The following is a 24448-nucleotide window of genomic DNA, read 5'->3' as shown; positions in this document are numbered from 1 at the left end:
AACTATTAGAAATAATCAACAATTACAGCAAAGTTGCAGGGTACAAAATCAACTTACAAAAATCAGATGCATTTCTATACTCTAATAACAAACTAACAGACAGAGAACTCAATAATACAATCCATTTACACTCACAACAAAAAGAAAAAAAATCTAGGAATTAATTTAACCAAGGAGGTGAAAGACCTATACAATGAAAACTATAAGACATTACTGAAAGAAATAGATGATGCCATAAAGAAATGGAAGGGTAGACATTCCATGCACATGGAGAGGAAGAATAAACATAGTTAAAACGTCCATACAACCTAAAGCAATCTACAGATTCAATGCAATGTCAATCAGAATTCCAGTGACATTCTTCACCGAAATGGAACAAAGAATTCTAAAATTCATATGTGGCAACAAAAGATTTCAAATAACTAAAGCAATCCTGAGAAAAAAGAACAAAGCTGGAGGCATCACAATCCCTGACTTGAAAAGATACTACAAAGCTACAGTAATCAAAACAGCATGGTACCGGTACAAAAACAGGCACACAGATCAATGGAACAGAATTGAAAGCCTAGAAATAAAACCACACATCTACCAACAGCTAATCTTCAACAAAGGAGCTAAGAACATACATTGGAGAAAGGAAAGTCTCTTCAATAAATGATGTTAGGAAAACTGGACAGACACATGCAAAAGAATGAAAGTAGACCGTTATCTTTCACCATACACAAAAATTAACTCAAAATAGATCAAAGACTTGAAGATAAGACCTGTAACTAGAAAACTTCTAGAAAAAAATATAGGCAGTACTCTCTTTGACATCAGTCTTAAAAGGATCTTTTCAAATACCATGTCTAGTCGGACAAAGGAAACAAAAGAGAAAATAAACAAGTGGGACTTCATCAGACTAAAGAGCTTCTGCAAGGCAAAGGAAATCAGGAACAAAACAAAAAGACAACCCACCAACTGGGAGAAAATATTTGCAAATCATATATCCAAGAAGTGGTTAATCTCCATAATATATAAAGAACTCACACAATTGAGCAACAAAAAACAAAACAAACAACTCAATCAAAAAATGGGCAGAGGACATGAAGAGACATTTTTCCAAAGAAGATATACAGATGGCCAATAGGCACATGAAAAGATGTTCAACATCACTAATCATCAGGGAAATGCAAATCAAAACTACATTTAGATATCACCTAACACCCATTGGAATGGCCATATCACCAAGACAAAAAACAACAAGTGTTGGAGAGGATGTGGAGAAAAGGAAAGCCTCATACAATGCTGGTGGGAATGCAAACTGGTGCAGCCACTATGGAAAACAGTATGGAGATTCCTCAAAAACTTAAAAATAGAAATAACATATGACCCAGCCATCCCCCAACTGGGTATTTATCCAAAGAACTTGAAATCTACAAATCACAATGCACCCCTTTGTTCACTGCAGCATTATTCACAATTGACAAGACGTAGAAGCAACCCAAGTGCCCATCAAGCAATGATCAGATAAAGAAGATGTGGCATATATAAACAATGGAATACTATTCAGCCATTAAAAAAAAAAGACAAAATCGCCCCATTTGCAACAACATGGATGGACTTTGAGGGTATTATGTTAAGCAAAATAAGCCAGACAGAGAAAGACAAACAGTATATGATTTCACTCATATGTAGAAGATAAACAAACACAAGGACGAAGACAATAGTTTAGCGGTTACTAGGGGGAAGGGGTTTGGGGGTGGGCACAAAGGGTGAAGGGGTACATTTATATAGTTACTGGCAAATAATAACGTACAAGTGAAATTTCAGAATGTTATAACCTATCATGACCTTAAAATATAATATAAAAAATAACCTGTGTTAAAAGTATTCATAACAAGGAGCCAGCCCAGTGACACAGCAGTTAAGTTCGCACCCTCTGCTTTGGTGGCCCAGGGTTGGCCCATTCAGATCCCGGGCGCGGACCTATGCACCACTTATCAAGCCATGCTGTGGCAGGTGTCCCATATATAAAGTGGAGGAAGATGGGCACGGATGTTAGTTAAGGGCCAGTCCTCCTCAGCAAAAACAGGAGGATTGGTGGCAGATGTTAGCTCATAGCTAATCTTCCTCAAAAACAAAAAGTATTCATAATGAAATTAAAATCCCAAGCTGCTGACTAGCTAACAGGGTAATACAGCCAACTGTTCAAGAGATCTGCTTCCAGCCATCCTCTAGTCTTAGAACCACTATGGAGACTCAGTGCCCATTTTGGGGGTGGGTGCTCTGCACTTTTACCCTTACAAACTCTCTGAATTCTTATTACTGTATAAGTTACTTTTTCACAAAAAATAACTTGCTTTGAACCCAAATAAGCCTGAGTTCAAATCTTGGTTCTGCTACCTCTTGGACAAGTTACTCAATTTCTCTGAGCCTCTTTTCTCAGCTGTTGAACAGTAACAGTCCCTACTTCATAGGGTTGTTGCAAAAATTGTGAATTTAGTTAAAGCCCCTAACAGACAGGTCCCTGTGCCAATCAGGTCCCTTTACTTAGGGCCCACAGTGGACCTCCTCTAGTCTTCCACATGGCTCCAAGAAATGTGCTTTATTTTTGCTTGTTTGTTTTTACCTGTCTCTTTGATGAGTTCCAAGCATCCTTTAGGTGTACAAGGGATGAAACAGTCATTCAAGTCCCCTCTAGCAAGTTTTCCAGCATTGATGCTAGTCAATCTACAACAATGAAAGTGATAAAGGGGCACATAAAGGTAATTAAGCGTCATACTCTTCAGAAACAAATATGGTGTATTTCCCAAACAGAAATACGTAACTGTAATTGGAATCATGCAATGCCAAATAGAAGGCCAAGCCACTCACCCATCCACGTCCTTTTCGGGTGCAATAGCATTGACCACTGCTTCAGTGTTAATGGGATTCTCTGAATCTAAAGGCAGCTGCACTATGAACCCATGGACAGTGGAGTCTTCATTCAAAGATGTAACGTACTTCAACACCTGAAAGTAATATAGCACATAATTTGTATACCACATGGAAATCAAAATGGTGGAGAAACACTTTCCCAGTCAAAAGTCAGGTTGGGGCCAGCCCAGTGGCATGGTGGCTAAGCTTGCAGGCTTTGCTTCAGCAGCCTGGCATTCACAGGTTCTGATCCTGGGTGCAGACCTAGCATCACTCATCAAGCCATGCTGTGGTCGCATCCCACATAAAATAGAGGAAGATTGACACAGGTGTTGGCTCAGCAACAATCTTCCTCAAGCAAAAAGAGGAAGATTGGCAAAAGATGCTGGCCCTGAGCTCTCATTATCCAAAAAAAAAAAAAAAAAACAAGTCAGGTTGTCCCATTTCCCCCCAAGAGTTTAACTGCGTTCCTCTCAGAAGTACTTCCCCTTGAATGCTGGGGGCAACTCTACTTTAACACAGGAAGTAATCTTCAGGTGTGTGGTAAGAAACCCATCAAATAAAAGAGCTCAGAACTTTAATGACTTATTACTGCAACAGTACTCTCCACGCTACCATCAACCAAATCAAGATTTCTCTGATGACAGGAATGTTCTCTAATTTGTAGCTTACATACAATAGTGGCCACTGAATACTTGAAATGTGGCTAGTACAAATTTTTTTATTTATTTCATTTTAATTAAATGGCCACAAGGGGCTAGAGTCCCCTATCAGACAGTGCAGATGTATAACATTCCCATGACCTCAGAAAGTTCTTGTTAATCCCCCTACCTACAGGCAACCACAGTTCTAACTTTAGTGAGCAATGATTTGTTCTGCTTATTGTTGAACATCATATAAACGGAACACACATTTTGTTCTTAAAATGCAGATAACTACAGCCAACGATCAGTGTGTAATGAACATCGCAGGTGATCTGGAAGCAAATGATGCTGCAGTCATACTCTGAGTACCACACATTCATACCCTAGGACTGCACCATTTACTCTTTGGGTATTTTTCCAAGATTGTCAGGAGGCAGAGTCTGTGAAGAAACAACTACCTGCAGGTCTTTCATAAGCTGAGTCTATCAGGCCCTAAAGTTGCACGAAACCAGAAACCAGAGGAAAGCACTTCAGCTGCCCTCTTAACAATCAGTTCACAACAGCTCACCTCAGATTCTGTGGCCGTTCTCGGTAACTTAATGTGAGTGGCTTTGATCCCAATCTGCAAAAATGAACATTTAAAACAGGTGTATGGCAAGAGAACTTGAGACATGGACTCATTTCTTTTACTGATATGACTAAAACCAGGTGGTGTTAGTCATCATTTCACCCTCCTATGTTCTGAGGAATTAGTCTCCCATTTTGACCCCCTCATCATTGACTTGTTCATTGTCACCACTGCACTTTAGCAATTCCTGCTCTTTGGGAAGCAAGCAGATCACTGATTAGAAAACATTCAAGGGCAAAATAGAGGCTGCAGATCTAAGTCAGCCATATCTGACTTGCAAAATAGATAAACTGAAGTCTGCGGTGGGCAATAAAAGTTTTTATGGGGAGGCACCAAGTGCAAGGGGTAACTGACAGGACTGGGGGTGGGGTGAGGGCACCCCTGTGCGGGGCTTTACCTCTTCAGCAGCCTTCAGCTTCACGTTTATATAAAGATTAGAATCATCTCTGTTGCCAACCTAGAATAATAAATACATGCAAATCAGATGGTTAGCAAAAGGCAAAGCATACAGAAAAGCTTCTAGAATTTTAGTTTTGATAAAAGGAATGTTTACTCATGAGACTCTTGTTGCAGAGCACTTTAACAGGAGAATCAGGAGAACAGAAGGGCAGGATAGAGATGTGAACACAGGTAGTAGTCCCGAGCCCTCCTCAAACAAGGCCCACAGGAAGGAAAGGAAAGAAAAATGAGGGGACTTCTGCATCTGCCTTGAAAACTAAGCCAGGGTGCTACAGGCCTGCCTGAACCATGTGGAATTTCGGCTTGTCATGGAGCTGACACACCAGAACAACAGGGCACGGAGCACTGAGGAACTGTCATCAGGCAAGAAAAACACCACAGCTCTAAGAGGCCAGGAACACACAGAGGACACATTCTACACCCTCTACCCGCCAGGGGCATGGAAAGCTCTCACACCCAGCCACACGGCTAGGGTGGACCTAATTCCAGCCTACACAGAACAGACACCTGTGCAAGGCAAAGGGCAGTCCACTGGCCTCAAGACAGAGAGGAAAGTGTGGTGCAGAAGCCAAATCCTTTGAACCACCACACCAGGTCGCCGATTCTTTAACCACAAACATATTTACAGTTTTTCATTGTAACCATTTCTCTGTAAAATTTTATTTTACTAATATTTTTCCATGTTCCAGTGGTTGACATTTGTCCTTTTCATGGTTGAAATAGTTTCTCAGGGTGATATGCCACAATAAACTTGATTTCTCCTAAATCTGCAGAGGGAAAAATGGTAAAGTCCCTTGATACTAAAGATAACTGATGCGTGGCTCCTTTTAACAGGACAACCGCAGAGAAAGAAGCTGGCCTTAACAGAGTATTTCCAGTCCTTGTCACGTTGATGCTGTTACTGGAAGCTCCCCTCAGGCTCCCGGAACTGAACTCGGCCTTACTCTTAGCTTCAGCAGTCCTTTACAGAGTTCTCAGTTTTGCTAGTGTTAATTTGAATTTCAAGACAGCCAGATGAGTCCTTTGAGGGGAAATTGATTTTTCTATGGGTTATTTGCACCTGAGTGCATTAGTTGCTTCCTGTAGGGGCCTCCCTAGAATTTTAGTGCCTCTCACGCTCCTTCTTTGGTTATTTTCTATATATGTTCTTTGCCCCATCATCCAACTCTCATTGATTCAGTTACCAGATTTAACACACTCTGGGATTTTTAGATCGACGTAGGAAAGGAAGTGGTTCTAAATACAAGAATATTGTTTCTTACATTTTCATTAATATTTATACCTGCAATTAGTTGTTTAGACTGAGATTAAATGATCTTATCACTCACCGCCAGTCCCTTTTAAACTACAGCTTCTCTGTTCTACGGGTTTATCTTCATTCGTCTCTCAGGTAGCTGAAATGCAACTGCCAGTCACTTTTCCAGGAAAGCTATGTGGGCATTTTTCTGAGTCTACGTGTATCGGAAAATATTTTCCGCTATCTTTGCATATGAAGGACTCAGCTGCACATGGAGACACGATATTTTCGTTCAGAGATGTTGTCTTCAGCATCTAGAGTCACAGAAGTCTAAGTCTTTCTTTGTTCCGTTATAGGGAACTGTTTTCATCTGAGCGTTTCTGAAGGAATTTTTCTAAAACTCCAACGCTGCCACCAGTTTTACAATGAAAGCTTAATAGTCATGGTTACGAGCATACTTCAAAGTTTTACTGTAATCCTAACGCAAAGGAAAAGACCTCTTAGGAGCCAATTGAAAGACTCACTCTCAGTCTAGGCATTTTACAGGGAAAATGGTTACACAATCATCGATAGCCTGGAGGCAAAAAGAATGTTCAGTTAAGAACAGCAGACTCTTGACTGACAGTCAAACGGGTGGGTGGACGACTGGCTTCCCAGAACAAATCTTAATCCCACTACAGTTTATCAAGAAAATCACTTAAGCATTTTATCAGCAATGCTAATTTCTTTCTTGAAGGAGGTGAATTAGACCATCCAAAAACGATCCTATCCCAGAACAAGTTAGGGATAATTTTTTTTTTTCACATGAGGCATCTGCAAACTGTTTCTGTAAGGAGCCAGACAGTATATATTTTAGGTTTCTTAGACCACATACTATGTCACATAGTCTCTTTTTTAACCCTTTACATCTTGGGCAGCATTTGGACAGGGGCCACAGTTTACCGATCCCTGTCTTATACCGTAAAATATCTTGGATGTTGGTCTACTCATTAATTTTTTTTCCTGCTTCAAGAGGCTTTTGTAGATATTCAGGCCAGTTGAGTTTATTAATTTTATCGTTTTGTCCATCTCTTTTGTGAGGACTGAATGAGTTACTCTATGTAAAGTGCTTTCAATAGTTCCTGGTAAAAAGCAAGTATTAGTTATTATATTATTAACAAAGTATTTTATGTACTAAGGCAATGGAAATACAGCCTAATGTATATCTCTCATAATGAAAAGTCAAGTCTTAATTTCCTTTAAATATTGTTATTTTGAAAGTTACCAGTCCACTGTTTTAAAAAAATTCCAACTTTTAGGTAGATATACCTGGGCCATATCGTGAATATCCTTAAATGCAATGCTAAGGAATTAGAAAAACAGAAGGGAAAAGCAAATGGGTTTGGGAGATAGACAGACCTGGTTCATATCCCAGACTCAGTCCCTTTGTGATTGTAGCTTTGGGGAGACTACCCAAGATCTCTGAGCATCAGTTATTGTGAGTAGAAGGAGGCAACCACCACCTTGTAGGGGCAGAATAAAAATTAGAACAACTAGAAATATATACAAATCATTTGAACTATATTAGACACTCTACATAAGCAGTACTGCCATTCCTTCTGTAAAGGATGTAGAGTGGGTACAGCTGGATTGATTGTGATCCAATTTGCATTTTGACAAGGGCTGCAATTGCAGTTAAAAGGATAGACTGGAAGTGTCCAGATCAGAAGCCTAAAGTCTGTGCACAGAAGACTGTGATGGCACCAGGGGGTGGGAGCAGTCGAAATTGAAATGAAAAGGAGGGAAGATGGGGCTGGTCTGGTGGTGCAGCAGTTAAGTGCACATGCCCCACTTTGGCAGCCCGGGGTTCACCCAGTTTGGATCCTGGGTGCAGACATGGCACCGCTTGGCAAGCCATGCTGTGGTAGGCATCCCACATATAAAGTAGAGGAAGATGGGCATGGATATTAGCTCAGGGCCAGTCTTCCTCAGCAAAAAGAGGAGGATTGGCAGCAGTTAGCTCAGGGATAATCTTCCTCAAAAAAAAAACACAAAAAAAGGAGGGAACAGATCCCAGGAGCTTATGAGAGGCAGAATCAATAGCACGATAGTCCCTAAAGGGACGTGGAGAGTGAGGGAGAGAGATCCTGAAGAGATGATCTCAGGTTCCTGGCTTGAGTATGTGGGAAGATGGTGCTGCCAGACACCAGGAAGGAAAAAACAAGAGGTCGGAGGTAGCAGAAATGTGATTACAACATAATATGTAAGCCTTGCATCACAGAAAGATGTTGACTCTCGTGCTAAAGTGTAAGATTAAAATATTCTACCACTGTTTTTTTGGCAAGAACATAGAAGACAAGCTGCAGTACAGTGTTTATATAACAAAGACATTTGCAATCAATAAATCTAGAATACAAGTTTGGAAGTCAATCTTAAAAATACGAAGAAAAAGATCCCAATATTGCTAAGGAAAGATTTACAGAAACAGATTTCTTGCCTATGACATTTACTTTTTCTACAACAAACAATTCACAAAAATAAGCCAAGAAATAAGTGGTCCCTCAAATGTACCAAGTGTACACCCACAACATATACCTTTGAGTCTTAGTAATTTGCAAAAAAAGGAAAACCCACCACAGCAGAGAACACACCAGGCAGAACAACAGGCCTTCTGTGCTTTTCTTCTCAGCTAAGGCCTCTTAGATAATGAACAGCAGTGGGGGAAACATTTAAGTACTATTCATTCTGCAGTCCTTGAGGAACATGGGACATGATCAAGGCTGCCCCAGGGAGAGAAGGCCTAGGGGTCCTGGCCTACATGCCGATCTGTATCATCCTCCAGGAAATACAGGATGACCTGACCTGATCCGACCTGATTCATATCCAAAGTTATAGGACCACCTGATAACCAGACCCCACCTGCACTGATACCATTTTAATGACTTTTTTACATAATCTTTCCTTTGTCTTGTAAACAAATAACTCACATACCTATGCCTTATAAATTTAGCCCTACCCTCAATCCATGTTAGCAGCTCTTTACTGCCCATGGGTCCTTTCCCCACGCTACTCCATGCTATTCTCTGAATAAAGGAGCACTACTACCAGACCGTGAGAGTCCCAGAAAGCTTTCTTTCAACTCCTTGGCTCAGCAAGCCCGCACCAGGACAGAAAGTTAGCAAAGGATTAAATGATGCATGTGGAGACATATATACAGAGAGAAAAGCGAGGTGAGGAAGCAGGTGTTTCTGAAGGGAATTTCTAATGAAAGCTATCAGTTGCTTGTCATCCAAATCAACACTTCAAACATTCATCTGTACATCTGTCCACGTGACAATTATTTATTGAATGCCTCCTACCAATTTATTGAAGGCTTCCTACTGGATGAATCTGGAGCTCAGAGAAGAAACCCTGGACAGAGGCCTAAAGGAGGAGGGAGAATACCTCCTCCAGTTATGGGACTGCGTGAGCTCACTCAGGGAAAGAATAAGGTGGAAGAGGGCTTGAGGCCTGAGACCTGAGGCATTCAAACAGTTTAGGTGTCAAGAAAAGGAACAAGCAGAGGAGATTAGAGAAGGAAGGGAAATGAATGGTGTCCTAGAAACAAAGAATGTGGAACTCAGAAGAGATTCAGGTTTAGAAGTTGCTGACCTCCAGCTGATTCGTGGGGCCAGAAGAAATTGCCTAGGGCAATGCTTCTCAAAGCGTGGGTCACACACTCCCCTTTCAGAAGATCTGTGAATGCCAAGCTACTTTTCTAATAATACTAGGATGTCGTTTGCCTCTTCACTGTCTTGATATCTGTATGGAGGCTGCAAAACTAATGGTGGGTAAGACCACTGGTGACTTAGCACAAATCAAGACAATGGCACCAAACTATACTAGTCATGAGGACATCCTTCACTGCCACATACCCTCAGTAAAAACAGATGCCAACTTTACTTAGAAGTGCTCTTGATGAAGCGGTAAAAATTATTAATTTCATTAACCTTGACCCTTGAGGACAGGTCTTTTTAACATCTGTGTAAGGAACTGGGAAGCCTTCCGAAAGCACTTCTGCCGTGTGCCGAAGGCGTGTCACCAGGGAAAGCACTTGTGCTGTTGCCTTGCAAGCTGAACTAGCTGCACTTTTAATGGAATACCATCTTTACTTGAAAGAACTGACAAATAATGATTATTCAGGCTTTAGTACTGGCAAACATTTTCTCAAAATTGGACAAAGTGAGCTTGCTACTTCAAGGAAAATAACTAATAGTATTTGTTGCCAGTGATAAAATTCAAGGTTTCAAGAGAATATTAGATTTTTTTAACCACTCTTGTGAGCTTGACAACTTCTCAAGATTTAAAGACTTTTCTGATGAGTTTGTAGGCAATACTAACGATTGTGATTTTTTTTATATTGCATAATGGAATGTGTTAACATTTGGAAGATCTGCATAATTCAGTGAACCGTTATTTTCCAAATGAGGAATAAGCGACGTAAGAAAACCACACATGGGTAAATATCGACTCAAACAGCAACATAAAACAGTAGATTTAGGGGCCAGCCCCATGGCATAGTGGTTAAGCTCAGCATGCTCTGCTTCCATGGCCCAGGTTCACAGATTCCAATCCCAGGCACAGACCTAAGCCACTCATCAGCCATGCTGTGGCAGCAACCCACATACAAAGTGGAGGAAGACTGGCACAGAAGTTAGCTCAGGGCTAAACTTCCTCAAGCAAAAAGAAAAAAAGTGGATTTTGACGTAACGAAGCTTGAAAGTTCACTGATACAGTTTCAGATTCCACATTGCAACTAACCTTTAAAAACTCTACTTATTGAGTCCTGGCATAGTATCAAAGAAAAATGTCCACAATTATCTGGGAAGATTATTTTTAAAGTTCTTCCCTTTTACAACTGTATGTGTGTATGCAGCCAGATTTTCTCTACATATTGAATCAAACTAGCATATAGCAAGAGATTGGATGCAGAAGTGGATGAGAATCCATCTGTCTTCTATTAAGCCAGACAATAAAGGGTTTTACAAAAACATAAAATAATGCCCCTCTTCTCACTAACTTTTGTTTTCTAAAAGTTATTTTTTCATTAAAATGTTATTTATGCTAATATATAATGAGCTTACTACTGGCATTTTTAAATGTATAAATATCTTTAAACTTGTTAGTTTTAATTTCTAACACAGTAATTATCAATGGATAAATCCATATAAACAAAAGCTCCGTAAGGTCTTAGATTCTTAAGAGTGTAAAGGGGTCTTGAAACCAAAGTCCAAGACACAGTGGACTAGGGAAAGAAAGGGTCCCTCCCCACAGAGGACAGCAGACGGCCAGGATACACCGACAGCTAGAAGTTGAGCTGAAGAGGTGGAGCCTGCAAAGAGAAACTGAAAAGGTATGAGGTTTCACAGAAGCAAAAAGGAGGAGGGAGGGGTCTGAAGTGTGTGTTGTCTTAAGTGCTATTGAGAGATTGAGAAAGGAAGATATGAGCGGAAATCCACTATCACAATACCTGTAAAATTGCCAGGCACGGTGTGAAACCCGGTACTTGTTCCTTCATCTGAGTGACCTGGTTCTTCAGTCTCTGCTTAATTTGCCTAGAGAAAAAGGGAAGGTTGGAGTTAACACAATGTTTCAAGCACAAATAAGTGATGTGGATTATTAGATGTATTTCTCTTTTAAATTAAAAACACCTTCACTGAAAAGACATCATCTGGTATAATATGTACCATAAACTTCTCATCAATTTTCCAGGCCTCAAGTAGACTTGAATCTTTTCTAACTCCTACTGACACTGGCTGGGCCATGGGCTATGAGGACAGTTAGTTTAAAACATATCAGTTGAGAGGCCAGCCCCGTGGCCAAGTGGTTAAGTTCACATGCTCTGCTTTGGTGGCCCAGGGTTTCACCAGTTCGGATCTCGGGCATGGGCATGGCACTGCTCATCAGGCCATGCTGAGGTGGTGTCCCACATAGCACAGCCAGAAGGACCTACAACTAGAATACACAACTATGTACTGGGAGGCTTTGGGGAGAAAAAGAAAAAAAAAGAAGACTGGCATCAGATGTTAGCTCAGGTGCCAATCTTTTAAAAAAAAGATTAGTTGATGGCATTCGAAATCCTACAGAGAACAGAAAACTTGGACCAACACTTCTGGAAGGCTGCTAATCCTCATCTTTTCAGCATTTCCACTGTCCAGGTGCTCTACAAAAAAGTTTTGCAGAAAAAGAACTCGAGCTTACACCTTCTGCTCAACCTACCCTAGTAAGATGATCACAGGGTATCCACATAAGGCTGGATGATAATCAACAAATCCCACTCCAAATTCAATGTGAATTTATAAATTATATTCTAATTCACAAAAGAATTTTCCTTACACAAGAATTCAACAAAAGGTTAAAAGTATAGCCTCTTGTGAAACAAAGATAAACTAATTTACCAATAGATAACTTCTCAGTGATACAACAGGGCATCAAGTACATAAAACCACATCCATAAATAAATATTCAAGATAGTCCAACTTCGCCCAGTTATGATACAGTCATGAACTTCAACAGGATCTCTCTCTCTTGAAAGGCCAGTTTTGTCATTTGCCTTTCTTCATCTTAACCACACTTGACATACAAATATACATGGACATTAGCAAGCATCTCTTCTCTCATTCTAATTTGGTTACTCCCAGCTCCAATTCTCCACACTTTATAAGTAACTGACAAACAGGCACAGGAGTCACAAGAAATAGATTATTTGGATTAGCCTAGTAAACGGCAAGAATGTTGAATCATACAAGAAGTCATGCCTAAGACTTCAAGATTTTATTTCTAGCTAGTGACCTTGTTTTTCCAAATCAATATTCTACACAGTAATATAGTTCAAAAGAAGAACAGACTGTTGAGATTTCTTTTACTGTAATTTGACCTGAACAGAGGCCACAGTTCTGCTCTGAGGCAAGAGAATTAGGCAACAGTGGAGCTGCCAAGTTTTCACTAGGCTGCTGCTCAGACCTCCCCCTGCCCCCCAGCAATTACAGCCTCAGCTGCTTCCCCTGCAGGACAATCAGACGTGGCTCCTGGGTAGCCCCACAAGGCACCTCCCAGGGACCAAGTTTCCAGACTCCGCTCTGCCTTTCCCCTCCCTTCCTTCCAACCATTATATTAACACAAAGGGCTAGGCAAAGATTTTTACTGGTTCTCCTTAACTCTTCCAAGACCCAAACAAATCTTATGGGGAACAAAGAAACACAAAACAACCATTCCTAGCACAATATAAGACAATGACAAAACCAACAGGGAAAACAGATGAACACATCTGAGGCTCTCAATAACCTTGTGAGGTAAGCAAGGGAGGAGAACCTTTCTTATTTCCATTCACAGATGAAGACACAGGTTCCCAGCAGTCATGTGGCCTCCTGAGGGCCAAGGAGCAGAAGGAACAAGTACAAAGGCCCTGAGGTCCAAGGAGAAGCAGTCACCAGATCAGGTGGACTGTCTTTTACTCTGAATGTGATGGGAAGCCAACAGGGCTGACATGATGGGACTTAACATTTTTAAAGGATTATTCTAGCTGCTGAATTGGGAAGAGATTGAAGGGGGAAAGGTGAGAATCAGGAGCACCAGCAAGAAGTTATTACAATTGCAAAAATCCACCAGGCCAGGGAGATGGTGGCTTGGATTACAGTATCAGTGGTCGGCTGGCAAGAAGTGGTTGGATTCTAGATACATTAACATGAAACACAGAGAAAATGTCAGGGCTACAGATGACTTTGAGGGTTTTGGCGTTGTGAAATGGAGCTGAAAAGACTGACAACTACAAATATTTTAAGGCACAGAGCGGATTTCAACTGACACATTGAATTTATTTACCAAATCCTATAAGAATTCTAGAATAAGTGTGCATCTGAGTCTTGATGAACAGAGCCTAGGGACAAATAAAAATAATACTTATACCCAGCAGGTAGCAAGCAACGGGAACCCAGTGCGAAAAGGAGGTGGAAAATGTTTCAGCCCAGTCGGTTAAGAGCAAAGAACAAAATGTTCTGTATTAAATGTTCTGTATTTTCTATGCTACAATTTAAATGGGTCTAAGTTTGCAGTTTTTTTCTAAAAAAAGATTATAGCTTGAGATCAGTTCCACTAACTCCGTTAAACTTTCCTAAGAAGCAGAATTGTTTTTGAAGTTGCATTAGCAGGGATATTGTCTAACTAGAAAGATTTGTTTAAAAGCTAGCATTTAGGCCTCTTTATGAGGCATAACCAAAACAGCAATTTTAAACATTTTAAAATGCACATGAACCACAATCAGCAAGAACTGGAAAGCCCAGAACACCAACACAACAGGTGGAAAGTTTTCTGCTCTGGTAAGAAAAAAAATCAAGACGGTTGTAATGAGGTCTCCATAAGTCTGTTAAAAATTTCTCCCTGCCTTAGTTTCCTGAGTTGGCCACTACCTGAACAACCCTAAAATCAAAAGTGGAATAACTAAAGCCAAGTGTCAGGTATGCCTGAAGTTAAACTGTGGAGAAAAAAGTCAACACCCCCTCTCTGTCTTTATTTTAGGGCCGTGAAGCTGTGATGAATTAAATGGTGGGAAGCCCTTTAATTTTTATAGCTCAGTATTTCCAGAAAGTTGAAATGCTGTAATAGAACACCTTCTGAATCACTGAAACCATCTAAATCAACAGAAACTTCCTTGAGTTGCAGATGCCTCACATTTCTAACCATGCTCATGAGTTATACCAATGTGGTAAAGATTCCAGGGCAACTATATAGGCACCTCGAGAAGCACCCCTGACCCCTGAGTAGTAGATCTACATAGGCCAGTCTCACCGTGCTGCATCAACATTCTCTAAAACCTGAGGGAAGACCTATCTCCATCTCACTGGGAGAAATCAGTACTAGTGTGCCAGTGAATACAGTAAGACAAGCTAGCAGTAAATCATCAAAGTCTCTCTGGTCCTGATGGATAGATACTAGTAAAATCAACAGAGCCAATTAGATATGAACAGACACAGATATAGTTTTAACTAACTTGCTACTGGCATCTAGTGGGTAGAGGCCAGCAATGCAACTAAATATGCTACAATGCATAGGACAGCCCCTCACAATAAAGAATCATCCAGCCCAAATGTGAACAGTGCACAAGGTTGAGAAACTGCTATTGCCCAATAAAATGCAACGTTTGAGGCTATCTTCCCTTTATACGGGTCAAAAATCAAGGTGGAAATTATTTACGTCTCAACCCATCTAAATCTGTTTGAACCTGTAGGACAAGAGTCACTTGCATTACTGTTAGTTTTCTCTAAGTTAACCTCTCCCACATACAGTTGTAAAGGAGTCTAGTCAACAGAAGTCAAAGGTGCACATCCCCACAGAATCGTACTAGCCCTGGTGAGTCCTAGTCAGAGCCTCGTACCCCTACACAGCCACCCAGATCTCTTTTGCCCAAAGTTTTGTACAATTATTCCTGGAAAAGGCCATTACAAATTCCAACTCATTCTGTTTAACATGATGGCTCATTTTCAAATTCTGGGCATTTTATGACAGAGATAAAAGCTTTGCCACAATACAACCTAAAAAGGACATTTCAGCAGAAGCTATAGGTAGGAAAAAGAGGCAGTAAAGGATGTTTAGCTACATGGCTAAGAAATCTACATGATGAAAATAAAGCTATCTGAATCAACACACTGAAATGTAGCACAAGCTTAGAGTAATTCTCAAAAGATCCACAGAATATGCTTTGAGTAACTGATCAGAGAAGAAGCAAGAACATCTGTCTTCAACATGTAGTGCATTTCTAAACAAGGACATAAATTTCTCTTTTTTTGCCCCCCAAGGAGTAGACCATTTGTTGTAAGATTTGAACAATGCAATACAATACAAATATTTTATTTCATTTGTTTTATTTTCATTTTGTTCATTTGTTCAATAAGACTTTTATACTGCTTAAAAATACTTCAAGGGGCTGACCCCATGGCCAAGTGGTTGAAGTTCTGCATGCTCCACTTCAGCAGCCCAGGTTCAGCGGTTTGGACCACAGGCGTGGACCTACTCCACTCATCAGCCATGCTATGGCAGCCACCCACATACAAAATAGAGGAAGACTGGCACAGATGTCAGCTCAGGACTTATCTTCCTCAAGCCAAAAAAAAAAAAAAGGGGAAGACTGGCAACAGATGTTAGCTCAGGGCAAATCTTCCTCACCAAAAAGAAAAAACAAAACTTCAAATTTTTTGTAAAACTTAACATGCAGTTCCTTGTAAAAACTATTGTGATTGTGAGGCCACCCACTGTTCCAAGAAATAGATACATTTCAAATTCCTAGTTTGTTAAGTCAAATTAAAAGACTAAATTACCTTCTTGTTGAAAATGATCATTTTCACTGATACTAGCAAAAACGACATTATATCAGTATATAGAACAATCAACTAATATCAGCATTTGCCTTTATTATGTTTAAGAATAAAATATTTAAAATAAGAATTATTATAATTTAATGAAATCTTTACTAAACTTGACAGGTACCTCAAATATATATTTGAAAGCTTAATGTGAATCTATTTTATGCTCCAATGAAAATTCATAATGTAAAATTATTACATCCAATTCTCTCAAACTCTCTCCAAGACCTAGGAAGGGAAAGGTAAATTGCCTGACATTTATGACACGACAATAGCTAAATGGTGGAAAATTCTAACGAACCCTCTAACTCCCAGTGAGTGCAAAGGCCATCATTAATCCATATACACGATGATACAAAAACTGTTTATTTTACGTTTCTAGATCGGGGTTTATCAATCTCAACACCACTGACATTTGGGCCAAGAACCCATGGCTGTGGGGCCGTCCTGTGCTCTGGAGGATGCAGGCAGCAGCCCTGGCTTCCACTTCTAGATGCCAGCGGCACACAGCCACACCCCATCTGACATCCAAAAATGTCTCCAAAGCCATGTCCAAAAGAGCCTGGGGTGGAGGAAGGGCAAAACTGCCCCACTTGAGAACCGCTGATCTAGAGGGAAAAAACGGATCTGGAAAACTAGGTTGAATTGGTTGAGAAAGGCTTTATAAAAAGCAGGATTTTAAAGGTGGATTAAAAGTGCATTTGAGAAAAGTCATAGCGAAAAGGACGTCAGAGTCCAGGTGCAACAAACAGATGTGGCAGGATTCCTGAACCATGCGGTCCCACCCCCTCCCTCCTCACATAGGGGTGGGAGCAGCCTCCACTCAGATCCAACGAATCAGAATCAGTGACATTACGAACAGAGAGCACAGTCCTGCTAAGCTTTCCACTTCCTTTCAAGAAGTCAGGCATCTGGATTTTTATGTGTAATTACACACATATATGTGTTGGGAAGTAATCCAATCTTTAAAAATAACTGTAAGCCCAACAAAATATATTAACTACGTTTGGCCTCCAAGTCACCATTCTGCAACCTTCAGCCAGTAGCAAAAGTTATATGAGACATGACAGAGTGGCCCCAAGTCTGAGGATCTGTAAGCGAGCACCCGACACCCAAAGTTGGTCTCACTACGTCAGGACTCTCTGATCTGCCGTCAGAGCTGATTCTGGCCCCGAGTCCCAAGCAGGCCTCTGGACCGTCATCCGAGGGGCATGTGGAAGACTGGGAAAGGAAGAGCAGGCCGAGAGCTCCTATCTGAGCAAAGCCTCACAAAGCCCTGGCCTTTCTGCTTTTAGAGAAGACTAAAGGAAAGTCTCAGGTAGAAAGGGCTTAGATCTAAAAATCTGCTTGCTAAATGAGCAGGGACTAGAACTGAGGCACCAAAATCAAACGGAAGATCCTTTATCATGTTAAGTCACACAAGTCACTGAAAATAAATTCCTGACAGGCTCTGGCAAAATCTTTTACGGAAATAATCCTTATTTCCTGATATTCATCAAGCACCAGCACACAAAGCCGCATTTCACCTACCCAGGTTTCAGGGGAAGAACTTTTCATCAAGGGAAAAAAAACACTTAGCTAACAAAGCAAGGTGTGACTTGTCTCCACCCAGTCAAAACTGGACCGTAACCTTGAAAATGACTTTCTGGGGGCTGGCCCGGTGGCTGAGTGGTTGAGTTCACACGCTCCGCTTCAGCAGCCCGGGGTTTCACTGGTTCGGATCCTTGGTGTGGACATGGCACCACTCATCAGGCCATGCTGAGGCGGCGTCCCACATGCCACAACCAGAGGAACCTACAACTAGAATCTACAACTAGGTACTGGGAGGGTTTTGGAGAGAAGAATAAAAAAAAGAAGAAGAAGAAGATTGGCAACAGTTGTTAGCTCAGGTGCCACTGTTTAAAAAAAAAAGAAAGAAAATGACTTTCTGAAGAGACTCAGTTTGGGTACCTCCCCAGAAGATTAACTGGTTCATAGGAGATCCTAACAGGGAGAGCCAAATCCAATGGATAGCAGTTTGCAGTTCCTTTAGCAAGCAAGTGACAAGCCCTTGGTAAGGGAGGAAAATACAGTCTCTGCCAGTAGCCTTGTAATTCTTGGTCAAGTCAGTCACATCTGGCTAAAGTTTCATAAACCATAAAATAGAGGGCAGGGTGGCCTGCGTGGCTGAGGAACGCTTGCTCAGGCACGTTAGCTACCTACTCCTTCAAGGTCAAAGACTCACCTGGTGCCAGGCATCACCTTACGGGAAATTATCAAGGGGAGCAAACTGCACAGTACAAGGCTGCTAGGGCCTTTCTGCACTATGGATGGGATTTCAGAGGACACAGTCGTAACCACAGTAGCACACAGGCTTGTTCTGAGAGCCTTACACACTCTTTTCACCTTCTCGGCAACCTCAGGAGGTAAACACTATCATCCATCCCCAATGTACTGTACAGAAGAGGAAGTTCTCTGCCCAGGGCCACACAAGGCCTTAACCTCTACCCTAACCGGCCTCTCCCAGAGCCAAGTGGAGGAGAGGACAGCCTTTTTTTTCTGTCACCTCCAGGGACCTGCCTCCACGCTGGGCCAGGCTGATATCCCTTCTTCCAGAGGATTCTTCTGCATATGGGGATAGGGGACCACACAGCCCTACTCAAAGCCCCACTGTCCCAATCCCAAACTGCCTGATCCCAACCCTCCTGACAGACAAGGACAGACACTATTCTCAGACCGCAGCCCCAGTCAGGATTTTCGCTGGTGCCATGGCCAGAGTAGTTGGCTGCTAGCTCCAGACCCTGCCACAGTCCAGCTCCCACACTCCCGGCTGCCTGCTGAGTGGTCTATTTAAGACCTAGCAGAGGGAACTCTCGGGAATTCCCACTTGCTCTCCTGCCCAGCCTCCCAGTCGAGCCAGCTTTGACATTCAAGGTTCCATGTACCGCACTTTGGAGCTCATTACAGGCAAATCTTTCTTTCTTTTTTTTGAGGAAGATTAGCCCTGAGCTAACTACTGCCAATCCTCCTCTTTTTGCTGAGGAAGACTGGCCCTGAGCTAACATCCATACCCATCTTTCTCTACTTTTTATACGTGGGACACCTGCCACAGCATGGCTTTTGCCAAGTGGTGCCATGTCCAAACCCGGGATCCGGACTAGGGAACCCTGGGCCACCGAGAAGCAGAACATGCGAACTTAACCGCTGCGCCACTAGGCCGACCCCTACAGACAAATCTTTCTAAGCACAAAAGTGCCTAGAGGTATTTTATCCACAGGACAAAAACAAAAAGCTTATCAACTTCACTGTGGTGAGCAAATTCTTTTTACAGAAATAATTCTTCCAGCCCTGTAGCTAAAAGTATAGCCATGGTTCCATTTTCATCTTTGATCAGTAGGATAAATTCTAATTTCAAGGCTTAAGATTATAAGCCAGCTACCAAAGATATAGTTTGGATAAACACAAACACGACTTGTTTATTCAACAGGTACCTTCTGAGCACCAATTTTTAAAACTTACTATATGCCAGGGACGACTCTAAATGCTTTACAAGTAATGACTCATTTAATTTTAACAACATTGTGAATTAGGTGCCATTACTACCCCAACATACAGATGCGGAAACTAAGGTACAAAGAGGTAAACAAGTTACCCAGTGATCACAGAGGAGGGAGCAGCACTGTCTGGCTCTTGGGACACCATCCACAGGGAGCCTACAAATATATCCAACTGCTCTGGGCAACCCATAAAAGCTGGGAGTACCTTCTCTCAGTGGCCGGAGTGGCGCACTGTCTGTTTCTTCACAACCAGTCTTTCTAGAAAAAACACTTGATCAAGAAAAATGCCACCAATGGAGGGAGCGGCTAAAGTATAGCAACGAGGAGGGAAGGTCACATAAATTGTACAAAATTTAGGGGACCCCACTTTGAAAAGCACAGATGTAAGAACTGTGGTTTCTAGTCTAGAAACCAAATGAGAGTGGTTTATCCCCCACTGTCTAATTTCCACGCGGTTGTACAATCTCTTTGAGGACCCCTCCCATAAGCCAGGGTGGGCTCTCACCACCAGTGCCAGTGCACTTCACTCAGCTCCTCCACCCACAGTCAGCCTCTCTGGGGCCACCACTGTTGACCCCAAGGCCGTCATTTAGTAACTGGCAAGGTCAAAGGTCCATGGCACAGGCTGTGTTTCTGGTCAGGAGCCTTCTCCCCATAACATTGGCAGGCTCACGGCCCCACCTCCTTCAAACCTTTGCCCATAAGTCACTTTTACAATCAGTATGGGCTTAACGCCCATATTCAAAATTGCAATCTCTGCCCTTCCTCCCTGTTCTGGTTCTCTCTTTGGCACTTCTCACCACCTCACATTCTGTTTTACCTATTTCATCATCTCTCTCTACGCATCAGGACGCAAACTCCACCAGGGTAGGGATTTGGGCTGTTTAGTTCATGGTTATAGTCTCGTGACCCTGAAAAGTACCTGGCATAGAGGAAGTACATAGATATTGGCTGAATAAGTGAATAAATATCAAAGAAGATACACAGTTGTTCTCTAACCCTCAGATCAACCCCAACCAAATTCAGGCTGCAACCTTGGAACACCCCTTAAGGGAGAAATGGGGGTGTTCCTTTCAAAGGGAGATAATTTGGCAATAAGACCCAGATTTCCCACAGGGTAGCACAGGCAGAGAAGGAATCTGGAATGATGAACTTGGCCCAGTCCTGGCTACCAGGAACGTATAAAGGTAGAATACTAAAGATAAACAAAGGCAGAGTGGGAAGCACGGCATGAGAGGGAGAAAAAAGATTCGTTTATGAAATTCCTTTTAGCAAAGTAGTAAGCGCCTGACAGAGTGGAAAACACCATGCTCTAGGTGAAGATCGTGGTGCCAGCTGAGCCTCTGCCATTAACGGGCCTAGTGAACTTTGGCCAAGTCATATTACTTTTCTTGCCTCAACTATTTCCTCACCTGCAGGAAGGACGTAGGGAGTGGACTAGATTTTGGAAAAATTCTGACTGTGAACTCATTACCTGCCCTACCCTTTCTTCCCCCAAGGAAGAGATTTTACAATTCAAACACCCCTTCAGGGAAGAAACCACCCAGGACATTTGAAGGCTTGCAAATTCATCTCCAGAGAGACCCAACAGTTGGTGGTAATCAAGGAAGCTGACCTGCAAACTTGAGGAGTGAGGGATCCTTTCCCCAGACTCCAGGATCCCTGGCTGCAACGTAGGAAGTTCTCTTACCTTTCCTCTCAAGAGTGCCCTTGGCCTAGCAACAGAGGAAAGGTGGGGACACCCTCCCCAGAGCCATCACCTACAGCCCAACCTGCTCAAGCTCTAAGAACCACTTTCTTGTTCAGGATTCCCCCAGGGCCATGGCCGAAGGTCAGCAGCCTGCTGCAGTCTCAGCACAAGGAGCTGGGGGACTGCACTACCCCACAAGCCAGGCAGGCTGTCCCCCTTTCCAGAGCTGCTCTTCTCTGAGGAACTGCAAGTACCACCAGCTCCTGGAGTCAAATTCTCCATGAAGGTCAAGGTGCCAAGCTGGGGAGTCTCTGAAAGAGTCATTTTATAAGCACATTAAAGAAAAATCTTCTGTAAGTACAATAACACCTCAGTCTTACTGTTCCTTTATGATTGTGCTCGTAGGAACTCACTGCTCACCATGGGGCACTGTAAAAGGTTAGCCACGTTAGCTCTGAGGAGATAAAGGAGAAGGACCCGTCCAACACCCAGAACAGTCTTTTCCAGAAAATGTTTTCAATACTTGTGGCTAACTCACTGCCATACTCCTCTTCAACGATGAGAAGTGGATTTAGATTTAAGGCTTTAGATAAGTGGTTCTAAACCTTTAAGCAGAAATGTGCAAATATTCCACCAAAAGACATCTAAAAGAATGCTCATAGCAGCACTATTCAGAATCCCCAAAAACTAGAAACTGAAATGTCCATGGATATATAAATAGTGGAATATTCATATAGCAGAACACAATACACTTATGAGAGTAAATGAACTACAACCACATGCAACATGGAATCATCTCAGGAACACGATGCTGACTGCAAGAATCCCGACACAGAACACTTTATACTGCAGGACCTCATTTACATAAAGTTCAAGAGCAGGCGACACTAATCTACAGGGTTGGAAGTCCAGATAGTGATCACTTTTGTGGGAGGTGCTAAGTGGATGGAGGTGAGATGGGGGCTTCTGGTGTGCCAATGTCCTTTCTTGATCTGGATGCTAGTTATTCAGGCAAGTTCAGTTGCGAAAATTCACTGAGCTGTATACTTATGGAGCTTACGGACATATTTAACTTGCTCTCCACTCAACCAAAACATATCCAGTAAGCACCTATTCTCAGCAGCCGGCCAAGATGCAAACCTAAATAATTTGTTCACAACCAGTCTTTCTAAAAGGAAGATTTTACCAAGCAAAAGCCACTGGTAGAGGGAGTAGGTTTGAATACATACAAGAAAACAAAAAACAAAGGTTAAACAGAAACAATACAGTTTACTAAACCACAGTTGAAAAGCACTCAGATGTAAGTGTTGTGACTTCCAGTCTAAAAGTCCGGGGTTCCTTCTCAGCAAGGTGAAAGATTCATCACAATCTAATTTACATCTCACTTCTTTGTCCACCATCTCTACCTTCCAGGAAACAATCATTTTGCCCCAAGGTGGGTTTCACCACCAAGGACTCTATAATTCACTCAAAAACCTCTACTCACAAAATTAGGGGTTCACAGGACAGTTACTGTTGCCAGCTGCAGCAATTACTAAATAACTGGTGAGGTCCAAGGTCCCAAGAGCAACCTCCAGCATCACACAAAAAATACGCTTCCCTCTTCTACTCTCATCTTTCCCCACTAGTCACCTCCTAGACAAAAAGCAGTGGGGCATTACTTCCCCGGAGTAAGTCTGGCAATCACATCCACTGGTTAAGCGTTCAGATTTCCTGTAGGGCTAGAAAACGCAGAGGTCAAATGGAATACGGAACACTGTCAGGACTCAAGAGCCAAACCGGAAAGTAACTCCAGGGCCAGGACGCGGACATGGCTGTTAGAGGAGCATGAAACTGAAGGGAAAAGAAAAGTTTATTAGGTTCCGCTTAGCAAATAATGACTGTAGTGAGGTGGGAAAAGCTATGAGCTGGAAGAAGACCCTCTGGCACTAATCAGCCTTGTAACCTTGCCAGGTCTTGTCTCCTCACTAATCTCAGTTTCCAAGCCTCCAAATTATAGGGGAAGGGGGTAAACTGGATTTCTGAGTTCTGACTGTGGTGCTGCAGGTAGAACAAACTACTCTCTCTTCTGGCAGAAAGTTGTCAGCAGCTGCACTTTCGGGAGCATAGTCTGGCCGAGTAAGGGTACCTGTCCCAGCAGCAGAGGAGCCAGCGGCCACAGCCATTAGGCAGCCCATCTGCAAACCCAGGCTATGCCCTGGGCTCCTTTCTTCGGCTGCAGGGAACCGGCCTTGAAGAGTGAAGGGCTCAAAACAACGTCCTCCCTCCCCACCCGGCTGGCCTGACTCTTGAGCTATAAATCTCCCTCCCGCAAAAAATGGGTCCATGGGGACCTGCACACCCCGCTCAGAGCCCTCGCCTGCAGCCCAACAGGTCCTAACAAACGACAGGTGCTTACGCGGAGACCACCTTCCCGTTCAGGATTTCCGCCGGCGCCATGACCCTTATTAGTCCGCTGCCCACGATGGACGCCGCCAAAACCAAGGTACGACACCCTCCACCGCGGCGTGGGCCAGCCCAACCCACGTGCTCAGCGACCGCTCAGGGAGATTACGCAACTACGCCTGCGTACCACCCTCTCTCCCCCCCCCACCCCGCCCCGGGACGCGGATGCGCGTGCGCAGTCTGGAAGGACGCAGGCCCCTTAAACCGCGGGTGGCGGAGGGGTAGCGGGTCTGAAATGCCGCGGGAAGATGAAGGAACTCGGTGACGACTGGAGGGCGAAAATGATTGGCTGGTGGAAGGGGCGAGCCGGACGGCGTCTGCCTGTGGGGCGGGGCACCCGTGAGGAGGCGTCGGGCCGCGACTGCAGGCCCTCGCTGGCGGGGCAGGGGGCGGGGCCGGGAGGGGCGGTCTCGCGGGAACAGTTTCGCGGGCGCGGGAGGCAGGCGTGTCTCTGGGACCCGCCCGGTGGACGGCGCGCGTCGCCGGAGCTGAGGGCGCGGCGCTCCCGCGAACAGTTCAGGCCTGACTCCCGCGCGGG

At 43.0% G+C, this 24448-nt stretch overlaps 1 protein-coding gene across 2 annotated transcripts in view; it reads right to left on the bottom strand.

The window, feature by feature from the left end:
• Positions 1 to 24322, bottom strand: part of MTHFD1 (methylenetetrahydrofolate dehydrogenase, cyclohydrolase and formyltetrahydrofolate synthetase 1) — a 62446-nt gene extending 38124 nt beyond the window's left edge. The window contains exons 1-6 of one of the 2 annotated variants that reach the window (XR_011431855.1): positions 23864 to 24180; positions 11355 to 11439; positions 4568 to 4627; positions 4111 to 4164; positions 2857 to 2993; positions 2612 to 2712 (exon numbers count right to left, since the gene is read on the bottom strand). Coding sequence is in view for 1 of the 2 variants with exons in the window: in XM_001499131.7 (XP_001499181.2) it covers positions 2612 to 2712; positions 2857 to 2993; positions 4111 to 4164; positions 4568 to 4627; positions 11355 to 11439; positions 23864 to 23904 (478 nt within the window). In the remaining variant the exon portion in view is untranslated. Of the gene's footprint in view, positions 1 to 2611; positions 2713 to 2856; positions 2994 to 4110; positions 4165 to 4567; positions 4628 to 11354; positions 11440 to 23863 lie in introns of both variants that reach the window. The other variant, XM_001499131.7, reaches the window with a different exon arrangement.
• Positions 24323 to 24448: the final 126 nt, after the last annotated feature.

This window comes from Equus caballus, chromosome 24 (genome assembly GCF_041296265.1).
Source record: "Equus caballus isolate H_3958 breed thoroughbred chromosome 24, TB-T2T, whole genome shotgun sequence".
Lineage (NCBI taxonomy): Eukaryota > Metazoa > Chordata > Mammalia > Perissodactyla > Equidae > Equus > Equus caballus.
This window is presented reverse-complemented; position numbering and strand designations above follow the sequence as displayed.